We start from the raw sequence: 26,519 nt of genomic DNA, 5'->3' as shown, positions 1-26,519 counted from the left end.
AATGAACAAATTATAGACAAGCATTAATCATATCTTGTTTTGGCACAGTATTTTTGATTTATAAAAAAAATGCTCCGGTCTGCCGAGTGGTGGGCTTCAGTGTTGACACAGTGTTTACACAGTGCACAAATTAAGGATTTATGATGACAAAGTTCCTCTTGCTATCTATTTTGTTTATGCATTTTAGCACTAGTGCTACATTCACAATATCCATCCTTTCCTTTGTTTTGCAGACTTATTTATGTTGGTTACTTGTGTTATGTGGTAATATTTGTCCTTCAGTTGCCCACACACTCCTGTCCGAGCAGCAAGTCTTCAGTTCTAAATCTGCTTCATCTTGTTGTGCCCTGTGGCGGTTAATCTTTAGTGAGGAAGCCAACACCCATTCTCATGCAAGATCTCTCATGCCTCAGTAAGCCTGTTTGTCCTGCAGGCAGAAGTCCAGAGAACCTCTGTGAGAGAGCCTCTACGATCCTCTATGAGTCTTAACGATCCTCTATGAGACTTTATAATCCTCTATGAGACTTTATGATTCTCTATGAGACTTTATAATCCTCTATGAGCCTATAGATGCTTCTAGAAGGCCAGGAATCAGTCCCAGCCTCTGTTTCCCACTCCATGCAGTTCTTACTTCCATGAACTCAAATATTAATAATAACTATGAAAACGAACACAAGCATATACTGATCCCACTTTTTGTATGTAAAAGTGTTCTAATATCTACTCAATTTGCCAGTATTGATAGAAAAACAACAAAATATTAATATCGGAGACTGTTTAGAGCAAATGAGATATTTTAGACTACAGGTCAGATTATGTGCACAGGTAGATTCCAAGTATACTAAAATTTGAAGCACCCACTTCCACCGAAGGCACGTTTCTTTAGCCGCTATCACACTTTGCCACAGCGGCGTTTCCAGCGCCCCCCTGCGCATGGTATGGGAACCACACTCCGGACTCCTCCCCTACTGCAGAGACGAGAGATCCCTCTTCCTGCGGTCAGCTATATGTGACAGGCAGAACATTGTCTTTCCTATTTAATTTTATTTTTTCGTCTGTAGGACACTCGACACGACGACCATAGCTCTGCGCCTTCCTCCCCGGACTAGTGCACGGCGTGGTCTTCTGTAACATGGGCACCAGGGACGATGAATACGATTTCTTGTTCAAAGGTAAATTCTGAATACTGCCTTCTCCCTTATAGGGGAGGAGGAAGGGGGGCCTTAATAATCCTTCCATTGTTTTCTTGCCAATAAAATCTGTCTTACAATATATCGTGTCGAGGGAAAACGGAGTCTCGAGTGTAGTGAAAATGCCCTCTAATGTTACTGGGTGCCCATATCCTGTTTGCAATCATTGCCGCTATTGCCGCTATGGGTACAATAGCTGTCATTGCAACAGAGCAACGCCCGCAGCCGCATCTGTAGACACCCAGATGGACAAAACATCTGTTTTTACTTTGAAGCTTTTAGATCGGGTGTACAGGCGGATCCAGGCCATAGGTTTATGTATAACCGTCAATAATAACCTCGCAAATGTGCGCTGGGAAACAACGTTTGTTGTTGCCTGTGCATGACCCACTAAAGTGGATTTCAGTATAGTTGGAGCCACATATATGTCTTGATAATATAACTCCGATATGTGTTTGTGCTGTAAGATTTTACGTTTTTATCCTACTACGTACATTAACTAGCCGACGCAACAAATGATGCTGACATTATGAATGTTAAATCAGCTTTTTGGAAAGATGGTTTCCCAGTGGCTCACATCCTTGAGAAGGAAGCTAAACCTACTCAACACACGACGCGTCTAGTGTCAGTCTTAGTAAACGCCTGTTTTATAGGCCGAGAAGAAGCCTACATCACATCATCTTCTCGAGGTTTATCTAATCGCTGTAACTCCTGGCATGCCAGAACAACCAATGTAGGGCCCTTAGCTTTGATTAGCATTCTGAGCTCTTGGCTGAAGAAGCAAAGGTAAAACGAACCAAAACTGGAGATTCAGGAGTGATTTGGCGTGTTATCAGTTTCCTGCAATGACGTAAAACCTTCAAAGTTCTGCTTGATTTCGTAACGAGACGCAACCATAGGGTTCCACGCACGCGCCCCCGCGTAATGTGTCGGTGTCCCGTTACGATTGCACTAGATTAGTCTAGGTTCCTGTAAGTATCGCGTTTTTTTTGCGTATTTGGCGTTTATCGTGATAGTATAGTGCACCGGAATCTTCGACCATGGAGTTTGATGCCGCCGTTTGATTTTGCTGTTTGGGACCACCTACAGTTGTACTTATTGGAGACTCGGGTGTCGGAAAGAGTAACCTTCTCTCCCGCTTCACACGGAACGAGTTCAACCTGGAGAGTAAGAGCACGATTGGGGTGGAGTTTGCGACCCGCAGCATCCAGGTGGACGGAAAGACGATAAAGGCGCAGATTTGGGACACAGCCGGCCAGGAGCGCTACAGGGCCATCACCTCTGCGTGAGTGCGGGCGAATCCCACTGACTTTCATTTCCTACAGCTGAGGAGTGTTTGAGGGGTTGGGGGGCTTTTAAAATGCATTGCACTGGTGTTTGGATAGACTACAGTAACATTAGGACAAAACCGCAGTAGTTATTCCAGATTATACTCACAATTACAATTGAAGAAGTTTCTGTTGTTAGAATAATCAGATGCACAGTGTAAGTGCATGACTGGGTGTGTATATTCAGCCACCCACCCATACACACACACACACAGAAGTCTTGTCTGTCTTTAGCTACTACCGGGGGGCAGTCGGAGCTCTTCTGGTGTACGACATCGCCAAGCACCTGACCTACGAGAACGTGGAGCGTTGGCTGAAGGAGCTGAGGGACCACGCCGACAACAACATCGTCATCATGCTGGTGGGCAACAAGAGTGACCTACGACACCTGAGGGCGGTGCCCACCGACGAGGCCCGAGCCTTCGCAGGTAAAAAAAAAACACCCCCCCCCCACCCCCAAGACATGACAGACCTAAACAGGACAACGAAGGAAAGAGTTACAACGTGAAGCAAAACCCCCAAAAGAGACCAGAGGAGATTTTCTTCCCTCATATCTGTGACTCATTTTTTTTTTTATGGAATTGTCATTTTCCTGCAGAATTATAGCCCTTATGTTTAGACATTTGAATTACTGTGAAAAAGCAGTTTATTAAAATGCCTGGCACACAGAATCCCGCAACAGGGAACTCTTTGACTCATGTTGCTCACTGATGCATATCGGGCCCCAGATACCACTGTGAAACTAGATGTGGTTATCTATTAGCAAAATGTTAAACTCAGTGGGGTGAGGCTAGCCGTGCTCTGCTAGACAGACACAGGAGAACATTTGTTTAGTCAATTTTCAGGCACGTCATTTGCATTTGGTGGCCGATGAACAATTCTCATGCCCCAAAAGGCCCAGAATGCAATGGTAGTGCTGCATCAGATCGAGTCAATGCTACTGCCAAGGAGTCAAAACCAAAATCTTTTCAACATCCCAATGAGTCATTTTCTCTAGACCAAAGTCTCCATATATTGTAAAAGTGGCATTGTGTGGCACCTTTGATAAGATGCAGAGTTCAGGGCTCTTTAACATAACGTAATTGAAGTTGGTCACCAGCTTTTATGTCAGAAGGACATAAAATGAATGTGTGGGATGTTTGTCCATCCACTTCCTCTTTTCCAGAGAAGAATAATCTGTCATTTATCGAGACCTCAGCTCTGGATTCAACCAATGTGGAAGAGGCGTTCAAGAACATTCTCACAGGTACACCATGTTTACGTAGGGTGTGTGTGTGTGTGTGTGTGAACACACCTGCAGCTGTCTCACGGCTCTAATGCATTACTGCAGTGATTCAGGTTTATGTGAGGTCATAAAACAACTGGGAAGCATGTGTCAGGACGTAGTCTTGTGAGAACAGTGTGACGCAACACGCCTCCTGGGCCTAATTCTGCAAGTTCACGCAGGTCAAAGTTCATGTCAGTGTACCAGTCATCGCAACAGCACAGACAAAGCCAGAAGCCAAGGCAAAACGCTACGGGAAGTTCCTAAAGTTTGCATCCTGTAATAACACGGTAACAAAGCACGTGATTGGTTAAGAACATTAACTCCACCAATGTGCATATGTGTTTGTTTTATGTACATCATGTTTTCTAGAAATGAGGTGCAAAGGACACATAGCAGTGATATATTTATGATACAATAGCATATTCTGCAAGCTTCATGTAGCCTTTAAGAAAAACACAGCACAAGGTTTATAAAAGTAGGTATTACCTAACAGGGATTATGAGGATTTAAATGTTTTAGACATCAGCATTTTAGATTGTTGGCCTGTGTATTGGATTTTTTATCAAAAAATACTGAGAATCCATTCCCACAGTGTCCTTAACCACGGGTTAAAATCACAGTGAAATATTTAATAATACCCCTTATAAAGCTGTGTGACGTGATAAATGCATTATATATGCATTACACTGCTACAAACTGTATATTACTGTGTGACAGGATTAATGACACTGGTTAGTATCTGCACATGTGACAAGGAACCACCTGCATGTAGTTTATGAGGATCTGAGACTCGTTGGTGTGCACAAAAACACAGCAGAGGCCTCTATGCAGCAGTTTAAGGCAAATGTGATCACTTTATGACACGGCTGCCTGTAGTAGTGTTTCACAGGCAACTCCTGTTCTGTACAACACTGTTGTTCTTCAGAGGTGTGGGGCAGCAGAGGGGGTAGCAAGGGCAAGTTAATGATCACCAGGAGTGTGTTTCCTACCTGCTAGCCTATTTACTTCTGCTGGAAACCATAAGTGTCTTCTGCAGAATTGTATCATTATTATTTTTAATCAAACAGTGCAATAACAGGGCCCATAACTTTCTATGAACTCCAAGGCAGTTTTGTTCTAAATGACGACTTCCTGGGTCATCAACTGAGATCTCCTGGGAGCTTCTACACTGAAAACTGTTCATATGTTCATTAAAGTCAGTAACTACCATTCTGGATTCATTGCCATACTAATGAATACTATTCCTATATGTATTACACACGCATTTCCACTGGTATAAATGTGTAATACATACAGGGACTTCAGGCAGTTCAGATGATGACCCAGCATGGAATTATCATCAGCGGGGTTGTGGCGCTGGTCCATGGTAACGGGTCTTCGTCCTCTCGTGCAGAGATCTACCGCATCGTATCACAGAAGCAGATCGCAGACCGCTCGGCCCACGACGAGTCGCCGGGCAACAACGTGGTGGACATCAGCGTCCCCCCCACCACGGACGGGCAGAGAGTCAATAAACTGCAGTGCTGCCAAAACCTGTAACCACGACAATCAACCATCGGCCCTCCCCAGCCGCCCCAACCACCCCACCCGCCAGACGCCACTCATCTCTCAGTCTCTCTCTCTACGTGTCGTGCCGCACGTATTATTTGTGTAATATATATATATTTTTTCTTTTTGATAGCTTCTCAACTCAAATACACGAGACGGACATGCATACACACGCGCGCACACACACACACGTACATGCACGCACACACACAAGTGTTCGCACGCACACAGATACACACACACACACACACACACACACACACACACACACACACACACACACACACACTACTGCCATGAAATAAAATTTTACAATATCTAATTGTGGTATCATTTATTGGCTTCTGAATGTAGTTAAAGTAGTCCTCACAGAAATGTTGGACTTCGTTACTTTAGGGAGGATTTCGTTGACTCTTCTTTCAAGAGAAAAAAAGATGAACATTTGGAAATTGTCTTTTTTTCCTCATAAGATTTGTGATCATACCTGTGTCTCTTAACGTAAGACACATTTGTAAATCAGGTCTTTGAACATCAAGGAACCATTGAGTTCTATGGCCTAATGTCTATGACAGGCATCAAATGATCTCCATTATAGAGCCCCATAAACTGGTGTGGCGTCACGGGTCAGTGGAAAATCAGTGCTGTGATCTTGTTTATGTTGTGCTCGAAATAGGGATGCAGACTGCAGTGTGCGGAAAATATCCCCAAATCCCCTCATGTAACGTTTCACAGTCCGTCACGACCACAATACCACAGACATGCTGCTCTACTACACAATATAGAAATATGTGTGTGATAACTTCAAAACAACTAATCTAGCACAACCAGACACATTTGATGTTGAAAACAAGCAAAATGATCAGTCATGTTTTACAGCAATATTTTAATATTGTTAATCTAAGCACATACACCCCGAGGCAGTTCCTTTATACCGTTATGGAAATTAACTGTAACAAGAAACACACAAATAAACAAATTTGCATTCACAAAACAAATAGTAATTCCTTATTTTGTTGTGAATATTAAATTTACTTTAGATTTACATAATGTAGTTATGGAAATCATGGTGCTAACTGCTGTTACCTGTCTGTAAGGTCTTCAGCCTTCTCTGCACAGATAACCAAGACTCTGCGTTTACCTCAGAAGCTGAACAGCCGTGTACGGATTCTCGCCTGAGAATGACAGTCGGGGTGTGTGCCTCATTTTAAAGGGAAATACATGAAGTGCTTTTGCAGTCTAAAATTCCTCAGTGTAACAGCACAGCAGGGCCTATTGAGCGGGAGCACAACAGGACACCTCCCACAGAGGCAGGGAATCTTCTGGAATTCTGTGTCTATAGGCCGAGCGTCTGGTCTCAGCCTTGGCTACTCTCTGCGCGTGTTACCTGGGGGCAGGTGGAGTGGCAGACGCCGGGCGTGCCAGGGGGCAGAAGGCGGGCAGGGTGAGGCTTTGGGGCAGTTCTGCTGTATGAGCAGACAGGGTTACTTCCAGGAGCTCCGTGTCCACGGCTCTCCTCTTCTGTGATGTCCAGGTGCAGAGAGACTCGAGGACGTTCACCTGGGACCAGAGCAGTGAAGTGAACGTCACTTATCCATGAATATGAAAATGCACATGACAAGTTCTCCATTTGGCTAGGACTCCTGTGCTGTACTGAAGAGCACAGGAGACACATGTACCTGATTTGAACAGACCAGCTAGCCACTGAGCATGTGCTGAACATAATATATTGGAGCAGGTATAACTAAACCCTGTGTGGCTGTGGAATGTTCAGACTTTGACAAACTTAGTGCGAAGTTGGTAAACCAGTGTAATGAAAGTATGTGTGAGTCTGTCACCACAATAACAGACTCGCACAGAAAGCCACTTTAACTCTAATGCTCGGGATTCCTCTGGGCTCTGAGATATTTCTGAATCTCATTTTCCATTTCGTATGGGCCCCTGCCATGTTCCTCTCACTGCCACAGGAAGTCTGGCCATGTGGCACAGGAAGTCTGTTGGCGTCTGATAAGAACTGCCAGTAACAGGATCCTGGGTCACTCCACTGAGCTGGGACCCTGTGGACTCAGCACAGCTCTGTATGGAGCCGTCACAGGGCAGGGCAGAGGTCACAGGGGTCAAGCTGTGACCCTCGACTATGATCCAAAACACAGTCAGATGTGACACTTATGTGCTGAGATTACTTGAGAACCACCGATACTCATACTGTTCATACCTTGGCTCACAATTTCCTAATTATAATTCATCCCACCCTCTTACCAGTCTCTCTGTCTCTTTCTCCCATTGGCCAGCCCTCCTCAGAAGCTCCGCCCAGTCCACTCTCCCCAGGCCGTCTGCGTTCACCTCATTCGTCGCCCTGAGCTTCAGCTCCTCCAGCACTCCATGGAGACGCTCTAAGAGCGGGAGGCCGAACTTCTTCTCCTTCTCCCCAGGGCCCTGACCGCTGCAGTGGCGGATGTCGGCCACCAGGAGGCGGTGCACATCTTCCACATCCTGGCGCCTCTTCCTGAGACAGTCCAGTGCCAGGTCTCGGCCATCCTTGTGCGTCTTCACTTCCTGCCTGTTGCAGGATCGAAAGGTTGTTGACTGGTTGTTGTCAGTGGTGCAAACTGTGCAGAGATTCATATGCTAGCAGTGATGAAAGGCAGATGCTCCTGTATAGGATTCTGCGACATATTTAGTCAATTAATTAATCTAACGGTGATCAAACAGGACAGTGGAGCCCTTCACACCTGAGGAGCTCTATGGTTTCCAGGAGCTCCTTCTCGTACGTCATGCACTTCTCCAACTCTTTGTCCCTGTTGCTGTGTTCCTCCAGAAGATTATTCTTCAAGGCTATGACTGAAAATGAAACACAACACAATGGACAAAAGCTGAAGACACAAAACACCACTGACGATAACGTGACATAAGGAAACGTGTTATTAGCCGTAAACGCCACAAAGCATAACCGCGTCTTGCTCTGACAAATAGACTTCCGTTCACTATGTTTTATCTATCAATTAGCCCATCCATCCGTTCACTAATCTGTTCATTCAATTAGATGACATGGTGGACAACTTGTCCGTCGCTGTATTAGCTGTGAGCAAAACCTCCCCAGCTCATCATTCTCTAAACCATTATATATCCGTCAGGGTGTAGTAAACTCATGAACGTGTGAGTGTTAACTCACTCTCTGCACAGAGCTCTCTCTCTCTGGCCCTGGCCTGTTCCTTGCTGCTGTCTAAAGCACTCTGTAGCCTCTGCACCTCCATCCTATGCTCCTCCACCCTGTGCTTCTCCACCTCCTTTGTCTGCCCAACCTGGAGCTGGAGCTCCTCCGCCATGAGCCGCAACTTCTCCTCCTGCTGTTTGTTGGCTTTGCTCAGCCTCCGCATTCTCCGATCACACTCGGCCCTGCGCTCCTCCTCGTTACGCCCCTTCTTCTCCACGTCGTGGGCGCGGCCCTCGCAGGCGGCCAGGGCCTGGCGGAGCTCCTCGGAGGAGCAAGCTTCCTGACGCAGGAGCTTGGCGTGGAACAGGGCCTTCTTCTCGTCAGCCAGGTGGAGGGAATGGTGGAAGTTGTGGACGGATTGCTGGAGCGTGGCATGGAGCCGGGTCTTCTCCTGGTCAGCCAGGTGGAGGTTGTGGGTGGTTTGCTGGAGCGTGGCATGGAGCCGGGTCTTCTCCTGGTCAGCCAGGTGGAGGTTGTGGGTGGTTTGCTGGAGCGTGGCATGGAGCCGGGTCTTCTCCTGGTCAGCCAGGTGGAGGTTGTGGGTGGTTTGCTGGAGCGTGGCATGGAGCCGGGTCTTCTCCTGGTCAGCCAGGTGGAGGTTGTGGGTGGTTTGCTGGAGCGTGGCATGGAGCCGGGTCTTCTCCTGCTCAGCTAGGTGGAGGTAGTGGGTGGTTTGCTGGAGCGTGGCATGGAGCCGGGTCTTCTCCTGCTCAGCCAGGTGGAGGTTGTGGATGGTGTTCTCGAGCTTGCACTGGAGGTATGCCAGGTCCGCCCTCGCAGTGTCGAGCTCAGACAGCAGGCAGGCGCGGTCAGCTGAGATCAGGTAGCTCTGGACCTCATCCTTAAGGCAGAATGACACAAGGTCCTAACCTAGACAGTTCCCTGACAGTCCACCTTTTTAATCATTCGGGCTTACAGCTAGAGATGGCTGTAAACAACTTGGCATTATTGGAACAAATTGTGTCACAGTATGCATTGTGAGTATCACACAGTTGTCAGTAGTCATACTAACCAAGTAAACATTAGACTATTTGCAAACGAGCCTGAAATCAACAGTTAAAAATCACAATGTCATAATAATTGTCTACCAGGTTTTGGCTGAAGCCTAATTTAAGGAGAAGAGTCTTCACAGACGGTACAGTCAGCTGGACAGCCCTGTCAGCGTCCTCCGATGGTCCATCTAGACAGGACACTCCTGGTATCGGATGCTCCAGGGCATGCAGGTTCCTGCAAGCATTGCTGAGAACTTTCTCCAATGATTGCTGCATAGGGTGGAGAGGGAGAGAGAGTGAGAGAAACCCAGTTCATCTGAAGTCAGCCTCAATTCCAGCCATCATGAGTTCCACAAAAGTTGTCTGGATCGTTTCAGATGTTTCCAAGCACAAACCAGACTGTTACCTTCAGTTCGCTGGAGATGATTCTTTCCAGTTCAGCCTTGCTAATGACTTCAGTGCTATCGATCTCCTTATTCAATGCGGCCATGAGAGTGTTGCATGTCTCTGCGCGTCCAGGGAAAGGCAATGACAGTACTCCAGAGTAGCTCTTGTTTTGAACTCACATTATTTGTCTAAAACTACTGATGGCTGCATATTTTCTGACGGCGGCCCAGTCTAACCCAGCAGTGAAATGGACCCAGGAAAAGCAACATGGGGCAATGCCTAACACTCATACTAGTGGGCCACCATCCACCGTGCCAACACCACCTTCTGTCACTCCTGTGTTGAGAATGGGACGCAGCCCAATATATTTCTAGTCTACAGAAGCCCTCAAGTCAGAAAATGGCAGGTGATAACTGGTGTACAGGTGGCCAAAGGGCATGGAAACGGGGAAACCATTGGCGTGTGATTAAAGACAGCTTTCTCACGGCTCGTTTGTGTTGGAAGGTCATCCTGGTCGTCGCTGTGATATGACAGTGGCGTAGAACATCCGCTAAGATCAGGATCGACGTAGTCGGGCATGTTTGGCCCCTACAGAAGCAGAGCTTACCAGTTAACCAGTTAAGTAAGCAGAATAGTCAAATTCAGATACTAGAATCTAATCAATAAAACCATTTAACAAGCTGAGCTATCTAACCAGCTAGAAAGGTTTAACTAGTCGGCTTGGTAGCTCCTATGGGGGAAATCCATCTTTTCTCACTATATTAGCGATCAGAGAAAATAAAAATACCATTACGGGAAAATGTAAATAGTAATTGTGGTGAGAAACGGTCAACTTAAAATACCGATGGTTGTTTTTTATGTTTGTGAAAAAGTGACCGATAGCTACATAACCTTAGAGGAAGAGGAAAAATCGTCGTTGTCCATTTGCATGAAATTCCACACTATCCGCTACTTAACCTGCAACTAGCGAGCTATTAGGTTTTATTTTATTATTTGTGAGCTATTTGTTCGTAAAAACACGAAAGCTGCAAATATGAGAATTTTGCCGGATAATTATTTGAGTTGCGCTTCAGAACGCTATCGTAACTCAAAACACATTTGGCGTTACCTGTGGCGTTGTTTATGACGCAGTAACTATTCCACAGGCGTCACTCAAGGCGGCCCGCGAGAGCTTAAAGCCCATCAGAGAAGAGGTAATAAAGGTGTATGTAAAATTATATAAATATATATATATTTCATTAAAAAGTCTAATTAAAAACGTCAACCAGTTCAGGATGCTATATTAACATGTTATAGCAGTGTTGCTGCTGTAGGACATATATCTGACTGAGAGCGGATCTAACCAATCAAAACTGCTCACTAAAATGGCTCCGGTGTCTTCTCTGGCTATCTGACCCCTTCATTCTCAAGAAGGCACTACACTCACTCACTGAAGCACAATTTAGCTGGGTAGCTAACTTCAAATGTCGAATGCAAATGAGGGAGATATTAGGTGTCGTACCTAATTGAAAAGCCTTTTTCAAGGCTACCGTTCGACGAAAAACTCACAATAATTCAGCGAGGTGGGCCAACTCCACCTATAAGTCTGAATCAGAAAGTAAAATGTTATGTACGTACTTTCTGTCGGACTATGAGAGGTATTCGGTCTAACGGCTAGCACGCAGCGGTAGAAGCTGCTTTGCTGGGATTGTATACTGGGACAGATTTATATGGCATTTCACAGAAAATTAAGCTATGATAAACGGGGGAAATTAGCTTTTTCGTCTAAGCCACTTTTTTCCATTTTTAGCTGCATTTGTGGGTTATTTGAAATCCATACTGTCGTTTATAGTATGATTTATGTGGTTTATTGTACAATAACAAAATGCGTGTGTGTGTGTGTGTGGGGGGGGGGGGGGTTACTGGTTATTTGATATTTCAAGTTTTGAACAAAGTAAATGTGATATATTTGATGTTATTTTTCTTTATTGACTTGGATAGTTTGATTGTTGATTGATGGAGTAATGTGAATTTCATAACAAATGAAAAGGATTGTTTGCTCTGTTATGTTATAACAGAGCAAAAAGCAACCTTTTTTATATCTATGCAAATATATATGTAATATTTGTAACTTGAATAAGTAATACATTCCAAGTTATTTAACATTAAGGAGTAGGTACATTTAGAAGTTACATATGGCCATTTGTAGGCAACGATTATGCTGATGTGGCCCGCAGTGAAAATGAGTTTGACACCCCTGAGCTAATTGAAATCTCTATGTGAACACAGGAATATTAGCTATACATTAGCTAGGCATAAAATTCATGAATTCTAATTTTTCAAATGAAATTTTATTTTCTCTTTGTACACCATAACTTATCTGTACAACACACAGGCCATCAACTTATCCCTTTAAAGAGTTGGACACAGATGGTTACAGATAAATATTTCATCAGGGCTTCTTGGTACAGAGTACATGCAATGCCTTTCAGGAAAAAAAAGACTGCTGGAAATGAATTCTTCTACAAAGCTAACGACAAAACACGTCCACGCCGACATGTGGAAAACACACGCACGCACCATAGCAAAACCCATGCATACACACTCCCAGACATTGATAATCGAGATCCCCAACCCCCCATTGTTGAATACACAAACAGTACAGCTTTGCACCAGACATTTAAACATCTAAAGTACAGTCTGGAATACAGGACAAGAATGAATACCCCCTTCTGCCCTACTATTCTATGTTTTCACATGCAGTCAAAAATAATAAAGCCCCATATCAATTAAAACATACTACAGCATACAGTTGGGTACATATGTACGTAGTAGCTACAACACAAGTTCGTCCTCAGGGTTTGGGGGGAAACAAACACCCTGACCACGATCAGACTGGGAACTGTATCAGTACATACAAATTACCCAAATAAGATCACTGCATACTGGAGAACGATTCTGGAATCTTACGCTGCACCAAAGTCAACGACATAAAGGAACGGATTTATATTCTGTGTTAAGTAACTGGTAAGCGTAATTCCAAAACTGAACGCCACAGAAGGACAACACATTCGAATCAACGCGAACAAATGAACATATAAAATACATTTTAAAAAACTATAAAGCAGACATAGATTACATCACATAATGTTAATAAAAGTTAATAAATAAGAAATTGTACTTATTTTTCATAAAATGAAATTAGGATTTAAAAATATTACTGGAAACAGTTTAAAACAAACGGTTTTAAACAAAATAAAGCAGCTGTATATAGTAATATATCTGTAGACTTGAATACATTTTAATATATTTTAATAACTCTTTTATACACACTCACACAACCCCCATGCCCCTGAATCAATCTCTCTCTCTCTCTCTCTCTCTCTCTCTCTCTCACACACACACACACACACACACACACACACACACACACACAGTTACATGGCAGAAATACCATGAATGTCTGAGTTTACCTTTTCAAACAGAATGCAACAGTTACAATCTCATCTTCCCATTACACAAACAAAAACATTTGTCTGATACAGTAGAAGTCAACATACAGTATGACACAATCAAAACTAGTCAAACTCTTACATAATAAAATTTTAAACTGATACAAAAAAAAATACAACTACAGATCTCCTTTACCTAAATAATTCATTTAAAAAAGGACACACAAATTATTCACTTTTATATATTACAGTAGATGTGTGTTTTTCTAATATTGATCTTTTTTGTGACACAGTACTCACACCAACGCCCTTTGTTATTTGATATGCAGAAAATCACATATTGAACCCTGAAAAGTCATTAGAGCGATGTGGTCTGGTCAGGGCCGTCTGGCAGACGTGCTGTCTCAGACGCGCTCCACTGATATGTTGAAGATCACGTGAAAAGAGCAGGTCTCACTGCCCCACCTGGTAGATATCTGCAGGTCTCACTGCCCCACCTGGTAGACATCTGCAGGTCTCACTGCCCCACCTGGTAGACATCTGCAGGACAACATCATGGAACACTAAACCTGTTACAGTCTTGCTGTTGAGGCAGAAGAAATGGCCACGTCTGGGCAGCGGAATGACGAAAGGGCGGTCGTAGCGACGGTCGCAGTGCATCGTGGGTCCTCCGCACCGTGCGTCTTCTGCGGGGTTCAAGGAGTCATGCGGGCATGTTATGGGAACCTCTCGCGTTCGCTGGGTCCGAGATGGATACGTGCAGTGTTATTGCGGGGAGGAGGGGGGAGGGGGTAACGATGCTCAGTGATACGACGGATGTTTTCTTTCCCATGATGCTCGGCGGAGCAGGGCCCTGCTGGGGGACCTGCGGGGCAGAGGGGTGACGGGTGCCCTCGTGTCGGTCGAAGGGGACAGGACAACTCCGGCGGACAAATGGCAGACCTTACACAGGAACTCTCACGCTGCCTAGAATTTACTGATGTACGAGAGAGAGTGAGAGCGGGATGGGAGAAAAGACGAATGAGAGAATGAGGAAGAGGTGGAGAAAGGGAGAAAAGGTGAGAGAAGGAAACATGAGAGAAATTAATGAACACAGTCGGAGGCTTCAATAAGCTGCAAATGACTAACACACGTGCTGCCAGTGTGAGGTCCAACACAGCCAACGCTAGCGCACGTGCACACACACACACACACACACACACACACACACACACACACACACACACACACACACACACAAAGAGGCGGAGTATCCTGTGTGTGTGTGCAGGCCCAGATCGGGCGGTGGTGCTCCACAGCGCCCCCTGGGCTGCAGCGTTCTTCGTGACCTTGCTCGGGTGCCTGCTAGCTACAGCCTGCTGCTTGTGTTAATGAAACAGGGCAAGGGGCGTGGAACGGGTGGAGAGTCACGCGTCTCACGCACCAGTCAGCCTCGCTGGATTAGGACACCGCAGCCATGGACAGACAGACGCTCGTTAAGAAGGCGAGCGGATACACTCGAAAGGGTCGAACGCACGAAGCAGTGTAAATGCACGACTAACTGCATGAACGTGAAATGCGATCGCGTGATCGACGAATGACGCAAGGCAAAATCTCCTTCAGATGCGTGGCCATGCCGGCCGACAGGGGTCGTGGGTGGGTGGAGCATTTCGGTTGGAGTCCCACACTTACTGACTCACTCTCGCCATCAGAGACAGGTCGAGACTCCGAGCCGTAATGCAACGGGGAGTACACCCGGCTCCTGTCCCCTGGAGGCTGCCGTTACACCACCGGCACAACAGCAGGGGGCGCCAGAGATGTGCAGACAGGCAGGCAGACAGACGGGCAGGCAGCACAAAGACAAATGACGGAGAGAAGGAGATGTTGAGTGTGACAGACAGACATAGGAGGACAAAGACAACAAAAGCATGAAGTGACTGAAGTCAACATTCATTCAGTAAAGTCAGTAAGCCAGGAACCCGCAACCATGTCTTTGGACACATGAAATAAAGTTTTTTTTTCAACATTACCATAAATATACTATTTACAAAAAAAAGTGCCAAGTTCATCTCCTAATTCATACTTTGCCTTTGTATTCAGACTCCAGGCATGAGTGACAGGTGTTCAGTGCAGAGCTTAGAGCTATGGCTGAGCTGGGGTGGGGGGTGGAGTTATGGATGAGCTGGGGGTGGAGCCATTACTGAACCGCAGGGGGTTGGGGGTGGAGCTACATCTAAAGTGAAGGTGTGGCCATTTAGGCTCTGGTCACTTACAGAATCATCGCAGCTCGAGCTGAACTTGCGTCGGTGAGAAACAGGGGAATAAACCCAGTATCTCCCTTCTGCATACTGACAGCACCCACACACACACACACACACACACACACACACACACACACACACACACACACAGGAGTGGAGAAATGGAGGCGTCGGGTTGTTTTAGGGTGTTTAGAGTAACGGTTGGAAAACAGAAAATAAACATGGCAAAATGTGATTGAGAGAGAGATGAACACATTGTGTGACGGAGATGAAAACTTCATAGCTGAAAAAAAGGAAAAGATGAAAAGGGAACAGTGATAATGGAAAAATGGAGAGGAGCAGAAAGAGTAAGAAAGAGAGAGGCAGACAGAGAGAGGCAGAGAGAGAGAGAGACAGAGGTAGAGAGAGAGAGAGGTAGAGGTAGAGAGAGAGAGGTAGAGGTAGAGAGAGAGAGGTAGAGGTAGAGAGAGAGAGAGCGGTAGAGGTAGAGAGAGAGAGTGGTAGAGAGAGAGAGAGTGGTAGAGGTAGAGAGAGAGAGAGAGCGGTAGAGGTAGAGAGATATATGTTGGAAAAGATGGAAATGACCCTTTGTGACCTCCAGAACTCCTCTTCCCACAGTGACGATCCTTTCTGCCTAAAACATCTTGTTCATTCATACTGACTCGCTGAGTGATTGAGTGTAATGAAAAAAAGAAATTCAACTTGGAAAAAAAATAGCTAAATAGTTTTCCATTGTAAGGGAACCTGTAATAATGAAAATTACCCAGCAATTATCTAAATACAGTCACAGGGAGATTCTGAAGTTACTGAGATAACGTCTCTCCGGAGGGAAATAATTAACATTATTTAGATTAAAAACTAGGAGTGCGGGGAACTTGATGACTACATTGAAGATATTTACTACTATATTTTCCAATGTTTGAAATGTGTGAACAACAGAGCCGATGTGCAAGCCAACACTATTACAGGTGCAGCGAGTTGTTAACAGTACATATCAGCAAATGGACATAAACAGATCCTTCACACCAGCCTGAGAGAGAGAGAGATAGAGAGAGAGAGAGGGAGGGAGAGAGAGAGAGCAAGGGGGAGAGAGAGAGGGAGGGCAAAAGACAGAGAGAGAGAGGGTGGAGAGAGAGAGAGAGAGAGAGAGAGAGAGAGAGAGAGAGAGACGGTGGGAGGGAGGGAGCCGTCAGTCTTCTCTGAAGCTTCACCTCTCCATCCAGACTGCTACGACTAATGAAGTTCTGTCATACAGACTGACAGATGGAAGAGTGACTGGCTCACACACACACACACACACACACACACACACACACACACACACACACACACACACACACACACACACACACACACACACACACACACACACACACACACACACACACACGGCAGTGAGTCACATGAAGTCATGAAGCTAGAATGTAGCACCTCTGTCTCACACACACACACACACACACACACACGCACGAGAGAGAGAGGGATACTGTGTGCAGTCGTGCACACGAGAGAGATACATTGCGTGCATACACACACGTGCGCGCACACACACTCTCTTTGTGCACAGAGAGATAACACATGCCGGCTCACGCACACACGTGCACACACGCGCTCACACGCGCACACACGCGCACACGCGCACACGTGCGCCGTTTTACCTTTACAGTTCCACCAGGTCATCCTGACAGCCCCTCTGTGGAACACGCACCTGAAGGTTACTGTTCCATCTCCACACCTCCCCACAACCTCACCACCCACTGCAGACAGCATCTCCACTGTCATGCGTTAGCATGTAGCGTTAGCGCATTAGCCCGGGACCATCTTGACCATTCGGACCAATATGTCTCAACATATTGCACAGTTGTAACCCATAATTGAGTTGTAACCCATACAGAACGCTAATCTGGCATTCTGGTATGGTAATATGGCTTGGTATGGTAGTATGGTTTGGTGTTGTAGTACACTCAGATATGGTAGTATGGTTTGGTGTTGTAATACAATCAGGTATGGTAGTATGGTTTGGTACAGTACAGCCCATGTCCTAATGTGTTTACCTACAGTATAACCCCTGCTAATACACCCCAAACACGGCCCTCAACACGGCCCTCACCACTGCACACCATGAGAAACACTTACAAAGAAGATGTCGGTTAACGCTTCCACCTCCTCCTCCAGAGAGCCCTGGCCGTGGGAGAGCGGCCTGCCTGATTTGGGCTGCTCCCCACTCTGCCTGGACCCGAGGGCAGGGGACGCTTGGGCGGGGACCTCTGACCCCGGAGCGCCCGACTTCAGGACCATCGCAGACGCGTGTGCACCCGTCACCAGGGCAACCGCCTCCGGGAGACCGGTTTCCGCCGGCGTGTCCGAGATGATGTCATCCAGGATCTCGGTCTCGCGGATTTTGGGGAAGGATTCTCCCAGTCCTCTGGTGAAAAGGTGGATAGGGAACCTTCAGCAAGCTTTCAATCACGCTCTCCGATTACTAAACGCAATGCTAGTTTCATCAGATATGAGGAACATTTTGAATTCCTTAGCAGATTTTTAACCCATCATGACCTGATTCTATTGCTTACAAATAATAATAGCACAAACAAAACTTTGAGAGCGCACTCTTCAACTCTGGACTGCAAGTCCATGTTTACAGTTCTAGATTTTGGAATCACTGGTAGCAGAACATTTAAGAAAATCCATGTGCCAATTTCACAGCAGTTTCTTTATGAACGAAGGCAGGAAAACCTGAAGTTCCTGGAGCTGGATGGCTGCCATTTGAATTTTTTTAATCTTTAACAAAGATTTTAACCAATTGGTGATTACAACATCCAGGACTGGAGTTTGGACACAGGGTTCGGTATGGAACAGCTCTGTTCTTCTAAACACCAGCGTCAGGAGAAGTGTGTGAGACAGGGTGGAGCCTCCAGCTCTGATTCATAAAGCATTTGCTTATTAAACAACAACACATCACGTCAAATAAAAGAGACGCCATTTCACTCATCTAAAATTGCATTCACTTAAAAGTGCGCTCAGTCTAGTGGGAGGCATATATTTGCATATATTTGCATTTTAAGCTCCAGATGATCAGTGAAGAGACAGCACTCAACACCCCCTCCGCTGTGCGGCCAACAGCTCAGGTGTCTCTGGGGATACAACTCAGACAGATGGCAGATGGAGCTCCAGACAGCACAGCGTGCAGTAAAGCCCTCTGGACCAAACACGCCCCTCTCAGCAAGCTCCGCCCTTGCCCCACCCCAACCACGCCCCCTGCTCAAATGAATTTATCTTCGTCTTAACATAGATGGTCCAATGCTGGCCAATTTAATTTGAGGATACAACTTACTCACTTTAAAAGCAATTATTAATCAAATAAAATCATTTTAATCCAATTTATTATTAGCCATATAAACAGAAGAAGTTAATTGACGAGTAGATAAAGTTTATTTACAGACACTAACACGAGTGTGAATTATACAGACAAATATAATTCGCCACAGGAGGGGAGGAGTTGTAAAGATGCACAGGTTCTGTGATTTGTGAGTGTGTGTGTGTGTGTGTGTGTGTACAGATTTTGATTAAGGGGACTTGCTTCTGCTACTGGGTTTGATGCTATGTGTAGGTAGTTTCCGTGAGCTGTTTGAAGCCACTCGCACACAGTGACCTGAACATGACGGTTTCTCGGGCACTGTGACAGATGCGTTGTAACAGTTCAATCTTATTACACCTGTGCCAAGGTGACAGAGGTTGGGAGGAAGTGCATGATGGGAAGTGTAGTGTGTATGTGCTTACCTGGTGTGTGTAGGAGGTGTAGAGGAGATCACGTCCCTCTCTCTCTTCACCTCCACCTGCACAGTGATGGTCTCCTCATGGACGTCAACCACCCTGAAGCGCGCACACACACACACACACACACACACACACACACACACACACACACACACACACACACACACACACACACACACACACACACACACACTCCAGATCAGTCCTTGATTGAGTAAAAAGGACACAGATACAACCCCCCAGACCTCAACTCACCGTCCGTCGCCGTCTTTGAGAGACGAGGTTTGCCTACTGATGGGTCAGAGGACAGACAAGACAACGACACAGTGAGAGTGGAGAAAATCTGATCATAGTCTGGATTTCATCTGTGATTTTCAATATCAGCCAAGCACCGTGTGTGTGTGTGTGTGTGTGTGTGTGTACCGGTAACGCGGGTGCTCTGCGGTGTCGGACGGCGAGCGCTCGGGTACAGCTATGGATGTGGTGGAGGAGAGAGTGGTGGCGACGGAAGCTGTGGTGGCCTCCTCGAATGATGGAGGAGTGCAGGGGTGCAGACCTGAGAGAGAGAGAGAGAGGGAGGGAGAGAGAGAGGGGGGGGGAGAGAGGGAGGGAGGGAGGGAGAGAGAGAGAGAGAGAGAGAAGAATGGAGAGGGAGTGGAGAGAGGGAGAGAGAGAAGGAGGGAGAGGGGGTGGAGAGAGGGAAAGAAAAAGGTAAAGATGAGGCAGATGAGAAAAATGGACAACCATGAGAACCGCTTAATGAAGATACTGTGAGGGAGCATCAGTCAATTCACTCAGGCATCTAAAACTACTGTAAGTACATGTAAATATATGTAAATACATGTAAATACATGTAAGACACCGTAAATCCAACCAAATTGACCAGCTAAACCCACTGGGACTACAATGGAGAATCAGGGTCCATTATGTCCAGTACCGTCGTTCTCCAGCACAGGGAAGCTGTGAGCTCCTCTCAGGTCGTAGATGTTCTGGTCTCTCTCTGAGGGGAGCTGGCAGGCGGACCAGGCCGGCCCGGGGCCTCTCTGCTTGGGCACGGTTATGACGGACCGGCCCTTCTTGGATGGAGAGGACTTCAGTGCTGGGGAGAGCCAGGGACAGGGTGAGCGTGAGCAGCTACGGTTCACTGGGGTTCAGGAACTGTTACACTCCAACACCTGAGAGTCTCACATGTGTGGTTCTTACAGGAGCTCTTCTTGAACACCGTGGAGCTCATGAACTTGAAGAATCTTTCCGCGTAGAAGTTCGGCCTGTGCACCGACACGGTGTCCTACCGAGCAGAGACAGAGGAGAGACAGAAGAGAGGAGAGGAGAAAAGATGAAGACAAAAGATGAGACGAGACGAGACGAGAGACCGAGAGCGGAGAAAAGGGAGAAGAGAAGAGACGTCATCGGTGGTAAGAAGCACACCCTTGAGCTTTAACAGAGGCCGGGCGGGATCTCCAGGTTTTGACGCGGAAACTGGATCTGTATCTTTCAGATCCGCCCACGCCCGGATCGACCCACTGAACCACAGCTCTGATCGTACACACACTCCCTCTTCTCACGCTCACCCACACAGTCGTGAGCGCGGAGAGTGGGGTTACAGGGCAGCGTCCGCCGTGCCGCTCGGCTCTGAATAATTCACTCGGTAGAGGAACACGGCCGGGTCGCTCCGTCTGGCCCCGTAGGCTTACGGTAACTACCGCACCCTGCCGTGCCGGCATGAATTCCAGCCCGGCGGACACACCAGCAGCACTGTGCTGCGATAAACGGAAACCGCGTCGTAGCTTTAGCGTAGAGTCCCTGACCTCACCGATCGCCGAGGGGCGGGGCTGGGGAGGCGGGGCTTCCCGTCATACTCACCCCATCGTGGACAAGGGCCTTCCACGTGTGCTCCAACTTCTTGATTAGCCTACAGGAAGAATCACATGGGAGCTTTAGGGGCGGGGTCAAAGGCCTTGAAGAAATGCTGAGTCATCATGACGGATTTTCCCTACTTAAGCAAATACTTTTTTCCACCCTAAATAATTTCATCATATTTTCTGGTATTCAGAAGACCTGTTGAAACACACTTGCAAAGGTTGCCCAAGAACTGCTGTCGATCTCAATAAATGTTTTGAATCAGCATTTTTTCAGTTCTTCTAAGGACTTTACTGACATCTTTTCTAAGTACTATTATGTGTTGAAACAGCAGATTAAGTTGAAAGACGTTGGAAATGACAGCACATCTTTTTCAGAGAGTGCCAGAGCCCCTCGTAAATGTGACGACTTCAGCACAGTTTTGGTAGTTTAGATTATACAACAGTGACGGAAACTTGCCAACCTGCCATGGGATTATCATTCTGGTTTACAGGGCATGTATAGTCATCATCTATTGTGTTGTAAGCTGAGATTAAAGTACTAGTTGTACAGTGAGACAGTTCCCGACAGTGAGACAGTTCCCGACAGACAGACTCTGGGGGTCAGTAAGTGTCCATGTTACCTGTATGACTGCAGGATGTCTATGATGCCGATGAAGAGGAGGAGTCTCTCACCCTTCCCACTGACGGCAGGGATACCCCCCATACTGAAGAGAGAGAGAGAGAGAGAGAGAGAGAGAGAGAGTGACAGAGAGAGAGAGAGACACACACAAAGACAGAAAGAGAGAGAGAGGAGTGAGAGGGGGAGAGTGAGAGAAGGAGAGGGAGGGAGGGAGAGGGAGAGAGAGAGAGGGAGAGAGAGAGCAAGAAATTACTTCCATCTTAGCTGGCTAACCCAGTTAACAAACCCCACTGATTAAACACCCACACAACGCCTCCAAATGTACTTTGACTGTGTGAGTGTGTGCGAGTGTGTGCGAGAGTGTGTGTGTGAGTGTGTGGGTGAGTGTGCGCGTGTGTGTGTGCGCGTGTGTGTGTACGAGTGTGTGTGTACGAGTGTGTGTGTACGAGTGTGTGCGCGTGTGTGTGCGCGTGTGTGTACGAGTGTGTGCGAGTGTGTACGAGTGTGTGCGAGTGTGTGCGTGCGTGTGCGAGTGTGTGTGCGTGCGTGTGCGAGTGTGTGTGCGTGCGTGTGTGTGCGCGCGCACGCTCACGTGTCGTCCGTGTCGATGGAGTCCCCACAGGTAGCACCACCGCGGATGGACTCCATGGCGGTGGAGTAGAGCGCCCTCTGCTGGGTGGGCCTCTTCTCATCACCTCCACCCTGCCAGCCCTCCACCTGCTGCTCCCGCTCCGCCTGCTCCACGTTGTGCACACCCAGCAGGAGGCTGTAGTCCATGATCTTGAAGCTCTCCAGCACCTGCACGCACACACACACACACACACACACACACACACACACACACACACACACACACACACACACACACACACACACACACACACTGTAATGTTAAATATCCCCGTGTCTATACCAAAACCCCAACACGGACGTCTCCACACGTGCACTAACCAGGCAGTCCCTCTGCAGCGTCTTGACCAGAGCGTTGTAGGTGTCCGTGTCCAGCAGGAGCCCGTCGGGAACGTCCTGCATGAAGTCCAGGTCCTTGTAGGTGGGCTTGGCCTTCTCACGCTCCTTCTTGGAGGCCCGGCGCTTGTACGTGGAGCCCTTCAGGTCGAACTTCAGGTGCATGCGGAAGACGCGGGGAAGCACGTTGTTCATCACCACCATACGGATGTTCTTCCCACCGGACTGCACGCAGTACAGCCCGAAGAACTTGGGCAGGAGGGTTCGAGGGTTCTGGTTCAGGTTCTGGATTGGAGACGCAAAGGGTCAGGAGAGAGGGTTGGTTCATTTTATTTTTTATAGAAGCTCGTCGGGGACACACACTCGTCGGGGACACACACTCGTCGGGGACACACACTCGTCGGGGACACACACTCGTCGGGAACACACACTCGTCGGGAACACACACTCGTCGGGAGCACACACTCGTCGGGAGCACACACTCGTCGGGAGCACACACTCGTCGGGGACACACACTCGTCGGGGACACACACTCGTCGGGGACACACACTCGTCGGGGACACACACTCGTCGGGGACACACACTCGTCGGGGACACACTTCTGCTTCTCTCTGCCTCTCTTCCCTGCTTTGCTGCAATTTTCAGGGTTCCCACTCAACATGTCACATGTCAAATTCCTCAACATCTGACATTTCCCTGACTTTCACTGACTACGGGCCATTTTCATAACCCATATTGAACATGGACACAGGCTGCCTTTGTTCAAAGGAAAGCCAAAATACCCATAACGTACAATACGGTGATAAATGACAACTACAATGTGAACTGTAAATCTAAAGTATTTCTGTGACAGCAGAAGCAATAATGTGACTACAGCTGCACCAGCTGCTGTGACTGACAACAAGAGTATTTATTTACCTTATTTATTTATTTACCTTATTTACTTCAGTCCACACTGGGAACAGTAAGGAAAAAGACTCAATATCGTCACTTGAAATTTTCAACAATCTAAAGTGACAAACAAGAACTGAGATCTCACCATGTAGTAACCAGGAAGCAACTTCTGGAGAAACTCCGCCTCCTTGTGCTGGACGGTTTTGATGATGAACTCGTCGTCGCGGGTGACGTAAAAGATGGAGCCGCTCGCCCCGGGGTTGGAGAGCTCAATCAGGGGCTCATTACACAAAGAGTACTAGAGAGAGAGAGAGAGAGAGAGAGAGAGAGAGAGAGAGAGAGAGAGAGAGAGAGTGAGAGAGAGCGAGAGAGAGAATGGTTTACAATTGTGGAGGTAAAAGTCTTACTCTACCTGTCTGTTATTAAACTTTATAATCCTGAGGGCAGCATTAGTTATGGATTTGCGTCTTCACCCTTATTTTGCATTTCTTTGTGTTGTTTGTTGATTTATTGTTCTATAATTGTGTAAGTGTTGTGTGTAACAGGAAGCTGTGACAGTGTAACAGGAAGCTGTAACTGTGTAACAAAGCTGTAACGGTGTAACAGGAAGCTGTAATAGTGTAACAGGAAGCTGTAACCGCACGGTTCATCTCTCCGCCCCACTTGGACTACAGCAGCCAGCGCGTACTGACTGATCGCCAACGGCAACACAAACGCAGGGGTCAGGCACGCTTCAAACAGGCAGAGCATTACCGCACAAACTCCCTGTTAGTGCAGGTGCTGTGTGTGGGGGATTATGGTATGTGAGGTGTGTGCTCATGTGCGCACACACACACACACACACACACACACACACACACACACACACACACACACACACACACACACACACACACACACACACACACACACGTGACGGCTCTGGTGGAAGCAGAAACGGCCCCTCCTCCATCCGCAGGACACAGAGGGTTAGAGGGCTGCACCGAGCAGATAGCACTGCCTCGCTAATGACTAGACTCACATGCCGAGTGTGTATGTGTGTGTGTGAAGTGGAGCGCAGATTAAAGCAGCCACTATGACCTGTATTAGCTGCCATCATTGTTGTTTACAAGCCTGTGACCTCTGGGGTGTCTCCAAATGTTTGTGTCGCCCCTCTGAGACGAGGTAGATGTTTGGATTTGTGGTGGCGAGTCCCACGACGGAATATAAACGGATCATCGGCTGTATTGTTATTTCATATTGCTGTAATATAACAAATCGTCTTGTTTGAGGGTTTTTCGCAATACATTTTATGACGGAATTGCTGATTGAAAAGGGGTTTCTGACAGGATGCGTTTTCTACTTGTTTCATGTGACTGTCAAAGAAGACTACCTCTGTGTGTTGATTTCACAACAAACAGCTCAAACCTGTTTGGACGTTACCACCTGCTAGCCACGTTAACTCTCACAAGACATACATGTAAGAAACATTTATGAACATATAGACATGGGAGATAAGTCTCTTGGCCTGTCACACACACACACACACACACACACACAAGTCATGAAGGCGAGCCCTCCAAACACTGCACATTCTTCCAGAGGGCAGTAACTCGGGCCCTCTCTCTCCACCCGGAGGTGCGACTTTACCCCAGTCTACCCCCAGCCCCCACCCTCCTACCCACCCCACCCCTCCAACAGCCCTAAATGTGAAGTAGGGGGATAGTAACTACACAGCCATATAGAAACCAAAAGTGATGATTTGGATTTTATGGGCTTTTCTACACCGTTATGTTCTTTCAGTATTGTGTGAAACACACGTTGCCCTTCAACATGGTTCTGTGATAATAAGCTGAGAGAAAGCCTCTCACATTAAGTTAGCCGTCAGCCGGCTGCACTCAGGGGGCGGCGTGAGGGGGCGTGATCAGAGGTGTGCCCCTCCCCCATACCCCGCCCGTGGGTGACGCCCTACTCGCTGGGACTCACCAGGTAGTCGTCGGGTCGGATCCCGAAGAGCTCTCTGAAGTAGCGGAACGCCACAGGAGCGTAGGTCTTAAACCTGAAGTCAGGGAAGTGGTGCGCAGGGGTCAGATTACTGCCCTCGCTGAGAGAGAGAGAGAGAGAGAGAGAGAGAGAGAGAGAGAGAGAGAGAGAGAGAGAGAGAGGGAAGGGATTAAGAGAGAGAAAAAGAACATTATTAATTTGGCTGAAATCATCAACATATGTCTCTCTCACACACACACACACACACACACACCTAGGGAAGAAGATGCTCTCCACCACGTAGAAGTCCTGCATCAGCACGTCCCTCTCGGGCTTGGAGCTCAGGTTGCCCACCGTGTAGCCGATGCCCAGCTGGATGGCCCCCTTCAGGGCCGAGGAGGTCGTCTGGGGGGGGGGGGGGGGGGGGGGGGGTACAACAGACACCTGTTCCACACGGCACCAACAACTCATACGCTTATGCTGACAGGATCACACTGGAACACAAGAACATTCTCAGAGACTAATAGGAGACAGACATGAGCGAGAAGGAGGTTTGAGAAAGAAAGATGGAGATAGAGAAAGAGAGAGGGAAAACAGAGAGAACCGATAGTGTTCTTATGTTTATGATGTGTGTGTGTGTGTGTGTGTAGTGTATGTTGGTGTGTCTAAGTGCGCGTTTGTGAGTGTGTATATGTGAGTTTTGTGAGTGTACTTTTTGTGTGTGTGTGTACCTTTTTGTAGGTGGTTGTGTGTGTGTGTGTGTGTGTTTGTACCTTTTTGTAGGTGGTTGTGTGTGTGTGTATGTGTGTGTGTGTGTACCTTTTTGTAGGTGGTTGTGTGTGTGT

General features: G+C 47.2%; 3 protein-coding genes across 9 annotated transcripts in view; 1 reads left to right on the top strand and 2 right to left on the bottom strand.

Moving 5' to 3' along the window:
* The first annotated feature begins 954 nt into the window (after window positions 1-954).
* Window positions 955-5,655, top strand: rab11bb (RAB11B, member RAS oncogene family, b). The gene is made up of 5 exons (XM_076991350.1): window positions 955-1,172; window positions 2,280-2,475; window positions 2,753-2,946; window positions 3,684-3,764; window positions 5,179-5,655. Exons 1-5 carry the CDS (start codon window positions 1,133-1,135, stop codon window positions 5,322-5,324), a joined length of 657 nt encoding a protein of 218 aa, XP_076847465.1. The 5' UTR covers window positions 955-1,132; the 3' UTR covers window positions 5,325-5,655.
* A 541-nt stretch (window positions 5,656-6,196) lies between these two features.
* LOC143493152 (uncharacterized) lies at window positions 6,197-11,128 on the bottom strand. 2 transcript variants are annotated; one of them, XM_076991349.1, is made up of 10 exons: window positions 11,032-11,128; window positions 10,409-10,511; window positions 9,943-10,043; window positions 9,633-9,806; window positions 8,503-9,385; window positions 8,063-8,171; window positions 7,590-7,890; window positions 6,718-6,890; window positions 6,417-6,505; window positions 6,197-6,280 (listed from the first exon to the last, which is right to left on the bottom strand). In XM_076991349.1, the coding sequence occupies exons 2-10, from the start codon at window positions 10,500-10,502 to the stop codon at window positions 6,231-6,233; spliced, it is 1,974 nt and encodes a 657-aa protein (XP_076847464.1). In that variant the 5' UTR covers window positions 10,503-10,511; window positions 11,032-11,128; the 3' UTR covers window positions 6,197-6,230. The 2 variants fall into 2 exon arrangements, with proteins under 2 accessions (XP_076847464.1, XP_076847463.1); XM_076991348.1 differs by lacking the exon at window positions 11,032-11,128 and adding an exon at window positions 10,815-11,025.
* Window positions 11,129-12,237: 1,109 nt separating this feature from the next.
* pip5k1cb (phosphatidylinositol-4-phosphate 5-kinase, type I, gamma b) overlaps window positions 12,238-26,519 on the bottom strand; it is a 32,282-nt gene continuing 18,000 nt past the window's right edge. Inside the window, exons 4-19 of one of the 6 annotated variants that reach the window (XR_013125349.1) lie at window positions 25,949-26,079; window positions 25,678-25,795; window positions 23,858-24,010; window positions 22,804-23,103; window positions 22,445-22,650; window positions 21,854-21,937; window positions 21,235-21,283; window positions 20,575-20,659; window positions 20,309-20,470; window positions 19,795-19,927; window positions 19,627-19,662; window positions 19,375-19,467; window positions 17,731-18,019; window positions 17,253-17,287; window positions 15,607-15,681; window positions 12,238-14,330 (exon numbers count right to left, since the gene is read on the bottom strand). Coding sequence is in view for 5 of the 6 variants with exons in the window: in XM_076991309.1 (XP_076847424.1) it covers window positions 14,328-14,330; window positions 15,607-15,681; window positions 17,731-18,019; window positions 19,375-19,467; window positions 19,627-19,662; window positions 19,795-19,927; window positions 20,309-20,470; window positions 20,575-20,659; window positions 21,235-21,283; window positions 21,854-21,937; window positions 22,445-22,650; window positions 22,804-23,103; window positions 23,858-24,010; window positions 25,678-25,795; window positions 25,949-26,079 (1,917 nt within the window). In the remaining variant the exon portion in view is untranslated. Of the gene's footprint in view, window positions 14,331-15,606; window positions 15,682-17,252; window positions 17,288-17,730; window positions 18,020-19,374; window positions 19,468-19,626; window positions 19,663-19,794; window positions 19,928-20,308; window positions 20,471-20,574; window positions 20,660-21,234; window positions 21,284-21,853; window positions 21,938-22,444; window positions 22,651-22,803; window positions 23,104-23,857; window positions 24,011-25,677; window positions 25,796-25,948; window positions 26,080-26,519 lie in introns of those variants that run through there. The other 5 variants (XM_076991310.1, XM_076991311.1, XM_076991309.1 and 2 more) reach the window with 5 other exon arrangements.

The sequence above is a fragment of the Brachyhypopomus gauderio genome, unplaced genomic scaffold, assembly GCF_052324685.1.
Source record: "Brachyhypopomus gauderio isolate BG-103 unplaced genomic scaffold, BGAUD_0.2 sc82, whole genome shotgun sequence".
In the NCBI taxonomy this organism is placed as follows: Eukaryota; Metazoa; Chordata; class Actinopteri; order Gymnotiformes; family Hypopomidae; genus Brachyhypopomus; species Brachyhypopomus gauderio.
The sequence above is the reverse complement of the archived record's forward strand: the minus strand, read 5'-3'. Positions and strand labels throughout refer to the sequence as shown.